Raw genomic sequence first — 8,632 nt, 5'->3', positions numbered from 1 at the left:
AACTAATATTTTATTTGTTTTATTTTTTATTTATTTTATTTTTAAGTAACTAATCTTTTGTAAGGTTTGTAAATACAAAAATGAGGTTTTACTGATAATGACAGTATAATATGACAGTCATTTAAACATAACTCCGAAACAAAACATGCAAAATGTCTAATAATGCCTGAAATAATGTATCTTTGTGAGTTTTACTAGAAAACAAATCTTTAGTAAGGTTTGCAAAGACATAAGTTATGTTTTTTTACTCAATAATACAGTATAACTGTCACAGTCAAAATGACAGTTATTTAAACATAACTCTTAAACCAAAATGGCAAGTAATACCTGACATAATGCATATTTGTGAGTTTTAAAAAGAAACATAAGAATTGTGTACAGTTTGCAAATACAAAATGTCGTTTTTTTACTCAATATGACGGTAATGTTCTTAGAATCCTGAGATAATTTGAAAAAAAAGCAATTCAAATGGATACATACATAACTTTAAAACCAAACATGCAAAAAGTGTAATAATGCCTGGAATAATGTGTCTTTGTGAGTTTTACTAGGAAAAAATGATCTTTAGAAAGGTTTGCAAAGACACCAAATAATAGTTTTACTCAATATGACAGCACAACTGTCAAACTGAAAGTTATATAGACATAACTCCAAAACCAAAACATGCAATATGTGTAAAAATGCCTGTAATAATGTATCTGTGAGTTTTACGAGAATCAGGTGTTTTGGTAAGGTTTGTAAATACAAAAAAGTGTATTTGCAAATAATAATAATTTTGTTGAAAAATTAAAAAAAAAGAGCATTGCTTTTGTAGTATTTAGTCATATGTAGTTTGGAATAGTCTTCAGAAGATGTGACACAGACAATGTTCCAATCCAGGCTAAAATAAAAACACTCGTATTTAATTGTGCATATTTCAACTGAAAGTATTATTATCAACACTGTTTTGTTGTAATAAGAATTACAATTGTTTTTATGATCATTTTATGATTTTCATTTAAATGATAACTTTTATTTAATTTTTGTTTCTGTTAAGCCAGATGTGTCCAAAGTGCGGCCCGGAGGTCATTTTTTAACGGCCCCACGGCACATTTAAAAAAAATTAAAAACATAAAAAGTGGTATAAAAGAGCAAACAGTTGAAATGTAACAAGAACATGTTGCAATGTTTACTATAATAACACAAAACTGCCATGCAGGGCGTTTATTTCTTAAAAAAAAAAAAATAGTGAATCAAAATCAATTAGGCAGTGATGGAGGGGACTGACTTTTGCTGGTGTTTCCTGCCTTTACCCATTCAACATATCTTTACCTGCACTTTACCTACCTTCCCTGCATCCTGGGGTCAAAGTGGTGCCTCCTTCTTTCACCCAGTCAACATATCTTTACCCGCACATTACCTACCTTCTCTGCATTGTGTGGTCACGCTGGTGCTTCCTGCTTTTAAGCGGCCATCTTGAGACGGCAGCAGCGCAGCGGTGCTTTGAAGGCTCGTAAAATCAAAACCGGAGCAGTCAGAAAAACACTTTTCTCAACTGTTAATCAGAAGGGTTCGATCCCTCTCCTGTGCGAGTTTGAAGACGACACAACAAACACGCTCAGAGGAGATAATGTTTGAAAAAAGGTGACAGGTTTTTACAAAACTTTTGTTTTGAAGGGGTAATTGCCAACTTCCTGTTGATTTTTGCTGAAGGATGTCAATGAATGAAATGTAGGTCTAAGTGAGACCTACATAGATGATTTTGTTTCATGTCTCTAAGACATTTCTACCGGAAGTTACAAGCAGTTTTGTCTGTGTTTTCTTCCTAGTAGCAGTTTTGTCTGTTTTATTCCTAGGTGGCGCTAAAGCGCAATTTTGAGTTTTGAGTTGTTGTTTTTTGATTACATTGCAATTTTTGCCAGTCCTGATGTGTGTGTCCAGTTTGGTGAGTTTTGAGGCATTTTAAGGGGGTGAAATTACAGCTCAGAGGCAAAATTGACATTTTTTAGGAAATTTTTGTTTTGAAGGGGTTTTTGCCAGCTTCCTGTTGATTTTTGCTGAAGGAGGTCAGTGTATGAAATCTCGGTCTAAGTCAGACCTAAATAGAGGTTTTTGTTTCGTGTCTCTACGACATTTCTAACGGAAGTTACAAGCAGTTTTGTCTGTTTTTTTCCTAGGGGGCGCTAGAGAGCAACTTTGAGTTTTGGTTTTTTAATTAGATCACAATTTTCGCCAGTCCTGATGGGTGTGTAAAATTTGGTGAGTTTTGAAGCATGTTAAGGGGGTCAAATTACAGCTCAAAGAGGCGGCGGTATAATAATAATAATAATAAAAACTTAAAAATACAATAGGGTCCTCTGTCCTAAAGGGAAATTTGGTCCCTAATAACAATACTGAATAATGACACCTTTTTAGCATTTTATTTTCTACCAAAAGCCTTTGGGGTCCCGGGATCAAGCCTGAGTGGAGGCCTAAATGTATATGTTTTATTCATATATTGTATTGTTTTTTTTAAATAAATGGCCCCCGCTTGCTTTGATTTTTCAGTGTGCGGCCCTCAGTGGAAAAAGCTTGGACACCCCTGTGTTAAGCACTCTGAAATGCCTCGTCTGCAAGTATGCATAATCAACACTATATACAAATATGAAATAAACTGAAAAACAAAATGTGTCCACAAAAATGTCAGAACCACCATGAGTATTTATTTACGTTTTCCCATGACGAGCTCCTTAAACTGTTGACTTGCAAAGCTTGATATGGAGTCCAAAACAAAGTACTTTACACAACTGTTCAATTCACTCTCCTCTTGAAAAAACTAAACATAAAAGAACATTCCTGTCCAAAACAGACGTTGCCTCCACTTGCGTGTAGCAGGCGTACCTAAACAAGTGTCTAATGTGTATTTTATTGTGAGGAAATATCAGGCTTTTAGTTGATTAAAAACACATTTGTGCCAAGTAACATGTCACAAGGTGTGATTTAATTTGAAAAACACTGAAAATAAGTTGTCGGTTGTGATGTCACTTCCTGGTTCCATGACTATCTGGCCTCTGATTGGCCTGTCCCTAATGTTTCGCCCCAATCTTAACCAATGGTGACTCAACGTAGTAAGCAAGCAACCAATGATGGATGTTCTTGCACGTAAGCCAAACCACTTTGTCCCCTGCCCGTGGCGTTTTTTCGCTACTTAGCTTCCCTTTTTAACTTCATAATTTTTAATGGAAAAACCGTACTTAATACGTGAACACTGTAGTCGTCGGCAGGTATGGCAAAGAGACGGATCGAGATTTGAACACACATTGGTGGTCGGAAAAAATGGGAAATAACTTCCTCAGAACTTTATGCTTCTGTGGAACGTGCTCCCTGACCACCTGAGGGCACCACAGACTGTGAATTATTTTAAAAAAGGCTCAAAAACCCTTGTTTTTTGAAAAAAGCTTCTTTTTTTTTATAGATATATGTGTGCTAGTTCTAGCTATTCAGCTGTTGTAGTTTTTTTATTTATTATTTTTTTTACTTGTCAAGGGCAGCTATTTGTGGTTTTAGCGTTGTGTTGTTTTTTAAAAGCACTGTAGCACTTTGAGGTTGTTTGCTCAATGTAAAGTGCTTTTACAAATAAAATGTATTATTATTATACCGTATTTCCTTGAATTGCCGCAGGGCATATGGTATGCGCCTGCCTTGAATTACTGCCGGGTCAAACTCCTTTCCCAACATAATTAGCGGATGCTTAGTTTTACCGCCTGGTCTAACTCGTGACGTCACGAGGGACACTTCCCCTGTCATCATTTTCAAAATGGAGGAGGCTGATTTTAATACCAGTAATTTGGAATCGCATAAAGGGAAGAAGATTAAGAGGTATTCAGTAGGATTTACGGTCCAAGCTTACATCACACTCAAATTTTTACTGCATGCCTTTGGTAAGTGCCGGAGTGAGAAAAGGTTTTAAAATAATTAGCGCCCCGGCAGCAATTCAAGGAAATACTGTATGTTTACAAAGATAAAAAATACGGATTTCCAACTATAGATGGAAAAATCACCAATATTTACACTTTCGATTCAAAAAGTTACTTACATTTTCTTGAAATGTATAAATAGAAACAGTGACTCGTGTTCTAAATTGTACACAAATATTTTAAAAATTGTAGAAATAATTTGGCTGCAATAGAAACAAACACTGAACAGGGATGTTTGTGGAATGAATTAAGAAACGTGTTCAAATCAACGGTAAGGTGCACTTCCTCCTTCAGACAGCAGGGGGCAGCATTGCCGAGTTCACAGCAATGCCCATATTAGGAGTTCTTTTCCGGTCAAACAAAGCATCACTGCTGTAGAGTGCTTCAAATACATATTTTGCGGTGTTTCTTTATCCATTTAAGTTAAATACACACCGTAATGTAATTGTAGTATGATAATAAAACAATAAATAGATTGAGTAAAGTTCAAGTGCCACTTCCCTACCTTATATACAAGTCTTTGTTGCAAAGTCGTTTAAAGAAGTGGATAACTTGTGGCAGGGTTCAATGTGACTCCCGCTCCAAAAAGAACACGCTGCTACGCCAGGCTGCCCACAAGCTGACTGTGGATGTCCTGAAAGCCGGGCCTCTGCTTGGCGTTCCTTCGCCAGCAGCTCAGCATCAGGTCGGCGTACACGCCGCCGGGACAGGACGGCGGCCGAGGCAGGTAGACCTGGGGGCGGGGGGGGGTGAAGGGGGTCAGGCGTGGATCGGTGAACGGTCGGCGGTGTGTTACGCCCACCTGTTTGCCCTGGTCCCGGAAGAACTCGCCCGTGTTTTCGATGACCTGCTCGTCGGAGAGGTGGGAATACGGCTGCTCCTTGCAGAGAGTCAGAATCTCCCACAGGGTCACGCCGAACGCCCCACACGTCACTGGCCATGGTGAACTTACCCTGGCACGCACACCACATCACGTTAGCTGGTCGCCATAGCAACGGGGTTTTACATACTTCCCCAAATAAAGGGCGCCACAAAAAATGTCATTGTTGTAACAAAAAAAATCTTAGTGGACATATTGTCATTTAGTCCTTAAATAAAATACTGAACATACTAGACAACTTGTCTTTTAGTAGTAAAGTTGACTTCGCCGTGTGTTTTCGACCCATTTAATGGCACTTCTCCTCACCATCGAAACCAATTATGATTCTATTTGTATGTACAGTATGTACATAAATTAAAACGCAGGATGTACTCCTTGTGGTTTGTCGTTTAAGTGAATAGTTTGGGCCTTGTCCAACGAAACCTAAATTTGACATCAGCGTGAATTTTGGACACATGTCATGGCACCTCTCCTCACCATCGAAACCAATTAAAACACTAAGTGTGTGTATTTACATAAATACCGCAGGATGTACTCCTTTTGCTTTGTCATTTAAGTGAATGATTTAGGCCTTGTTCAACGAAACCAAAAGTTGACATCAGCGAGCGTTTTGGACACATTTCATGGCACCTCTCCTCGCCATCGAAACCAATTAAGATACTTAGTGTGTGTATTTACATAAATAACAAGGCAGGATGTACACCATTTGGTTTGTCGTTGAAGTTAATAGTTTGGGCCTTGTCCAACGAAACCTAAAGTTGACATTGGCGTGCATTTTAGACACATTTCATGGCACCTCTCCTCACCATTGAAACCAATGAAGGTACTAAGTGTGTATATTTGCATGAATAAAAACACAGGATGTACTCCTTATGGTTTGTCGTTTAAGTGAATAGTTTGGGCCTTGTCCAACGAAACCTAGAGTTGACATCGCCGTGTGTTTTGGACCCATTTCATGGCACCTCTCCACACCATGGAAACCAAGTAAGATACTATGTGTATGTACAGTATGTACATTGAATAAAAACGCAGGATGTACTCCTTGTGGTTTGTCGTTTAAGTGAATAGTTTGGGCCTTGTCCAATGAAACCTAAATTTGACATCAGCGTGCATTTTGGACATGTCATGGCACCTCTCCTCACCATCGAAACCAATTAAAATACTAAGTGTGTGTATTTACATAAATACCGCAGGATGTACTCCTTTTGCTTTGTCATTTAAGTGAATGATTTAGGCCTTGTTCAATGAAACCAAAAGTTGACATCAGCGAGCGTTTTGGACACATTTCATGGCACCTCTCCTCGCCATCGAAACCAATTTAGATACTAAGTGTGTGTATTTACATAAATAACAAGGCAGGATGTACACCATTTGGTTTGTCGTTGAAGTTAATAGTTTGGGCCTTGTCCAACGAAACCTAAAGTTGACATTGGCGTGCATTTTAGACACATTTCATGGCACCTCTCCTCACCATTGAAACCAATGAAGGTACTAAGTGTGTGTATTTGCATGAATAAAAACACAGGATGTACTCCTTATGGTTTGTCGTTTAAGTAAATAGTTTGAGCCTTGTCCAACGAAACCTAGAGTTGACATCGCCGTGTGTTTTGGACCCATTTCATGGCACCTCTCCACACCATGGAAACCAAGTAAGATACTATGTGTATGTACAGTATGTACATAAATAAAAACGCAGGATGTACTCCTTGTGGTTTGTCGTTTAAGTGAATAGTTTGGGCCTTGTCCAACGAAACCTAAATTTGACATCAGCGTCCATTTTGGACACATTTCATGGCACCTCTCCTCACCATCGAAACCAATCAAAATACTAAGTGTGTGTATTTACATAAATACCGCAGGATGTACTCCTTTTGCTTTGTCATTTAAGTGAATGATTTAGGCCTTGTTCAATGAAACCAAAAGTTGACATCAGCGAGCGTTTTGGACACATTTCATGGCACTTCTCCTCGCCATCGAAACCAATTAAGATACTAAGTGTGTGTATTTAAATAAATAATAAGGCAGGATGTACACCTTTTGGTTTGTCATTGAAGTTAATAGTTTGGGCCTTGTCCAACGAAACCTAAAGTTGACATTGGCGTGCATTTTAGACACATTTCATGGCATCTCTCCTCACCATTGAAACCAATGAGGTACTAAGTGTGTGTATTTGAATGAATAAAAACACAGAATGTACTCCTTATGGTTTGTCGTTTAAGTGAATAGTTTGGGCCTTGTCCAACGAAACCTAGAGTTGACATCGCCGTGTGTTTTGGACACATTTCATGGCACCTCTCCACACCATGGAAACCAAGTAAGATACTATGTGTATGTACAGTATGTACATGAATAAAAACGCAGGATGTACTCCTTGTGGTTTGTCGTTTAAGTGAATAGTTTGGGCCTTGTCCAGTGAAACCTAAATTTGACATCAGCGTGCATTTTGGACACATTTCATGGCACCTCTTCTCGCCATCGAAACCAATTAAGATACTAAGTGTGTGTATTTACATGAATACCGCAGGATGTACTCCTTTTGCTTTGTCATTTAAGTGAATGATTTAGGCCTTGTTCAATGAAACCAAAAGTTGACATCAGCGAGCGTTTTGGACACATTTCATGGCACCTCTCCTCGCCATCGAAACTAATTAAGATACTAAGTGTGTGTATTTACATAAATAACAAGGCAGGATGTACACCATTTGGTTTGTCGTTGAAGTTAATAGTTTGGGCCTTGTCCAACGAAACCTCAAGTTGACATTGGCGTGCATTTTAGACACATTTCATGGCACCTCTCCTCACCATTGAAACCAATGAAGGTACTAAGTGTGTGTATTTACATGAATAAAAACACAGGATGTACTCCTTATGGTTTGTCGTTTAAGTGAATAGTTTGGGCCTTGTCCAACGAAACCTAAAGTTGACATCGCCGTGTGTTTTGGACACATTTCATGGCACCTCTCCACACCATGGAAACCAAGTAAGATACTATGTGTATGTACAGTATGTACATGAATAAAAACGCAGGATGTACTCCTTGTGGTTTGTCGTTTAAGTGAATAGTTTGGGCCTTGTCCAGTGAAACCTAAATTTGACATCAGCGTGCATTTTGGACACATTTCATGGCACCTCTTCTCGCCATCGAAACCAATTAAGATACTAAGTGTGTGTATTTACATGAATACCGCAGGATGTACTCCTTTTGCTTTGTCATTTAAGTGAATGATTTAGGCCTTGTTCAATGAAACCAAAAGTTGACATCAGCGAGCGTTTTGGATACATTTCATGGCACCTCTCCTCGCCATCGAAACTAATTAAGATACTAAGTGTGTGTATTTACATAAATAACAAGGCAGGATGTACACCATTTGGTTTGTCGTTGAAGTTAATAGTTTGGGCCTTGTCCAACGAAACCTAAAGTTGACATTGGCGTGCATTTTAGACACATTTCATGGCACCTCTCCTCACCATTGAAACCAATGAAGGTACTAAGTGTGTGTATTTACATGAATAAAAACACAGGATGTACTCCTTATGGTTTGTTGTTTAAGTGAATAGTTTGGGCCTTGTCCAACGAAACCTAAAGTTGACATCGCCGTGTGTTTTGGACCCATTTCATGGCACCTCTCCTCACCATCGAAACCAATTATGATACTATGTGTATGTACAGTATGTACATAAATAAAAAAGCAGGATGTACTCCTTGTGGTTTGTCGTTTAAGTGAATAGTTTGGGCCTTGTCCAATGAAACCTAAATTTGACATCAGCGTGCATTTTGGACACATTTCATGGCACCTCTCCTCACCATCGAAACCAA

The 8,632-nt window shown here is 38.6% G+C and overlaps 1 protein-coding gene across 1 annotated transcript in view; it reads right to left on the bottom strand.

Annotated features, from left to right (window-relative positions):
* Positions 1-2,661: 2,661 nt before the first annotated feature.
* The window catches only part of LOC133550818 (discoidin domain-containing receptor 2-like), a 46,765-nt gene continuing 40,794 nt past the window's right edge, over positions 2,662-8,632 (bottom strand). Inside the window, 3 exon segments of the mRNA XM_061896876.1 lie at positions 2,662-4,668; positions 4,738-4,857; positions 4,859-4,888. Coding sequence (XP_061752860.1) covers positions 4,534-4,668; positions 4,738-4,857; positions 4,859-4,888 — 285 coding nt within the window. The 3' untranslated portion in view covers positions 2,662-4,533.

This window comes from Nerophis ophidion, linkage group LG04 (assembly GCF_033978795.1).
Source record: "Nerophis ophidion isolate RoL-2023_Sa linkage group LG04, RoL_Noph_v1.0, whole genome shotgun sequence".
NCBI classification, from domain to species: domain Eukaryota; kingdom Metazoa; phylum Chordata; class Actinopteri; order Syngnathiformes; family Syngnathidae; genus Nerophis; species Nerophis ophidion.
Note: the sequence above shows the minus strand (reverse complement) of the source record. Positions and strands in the feature narration are given on the sequence as shown.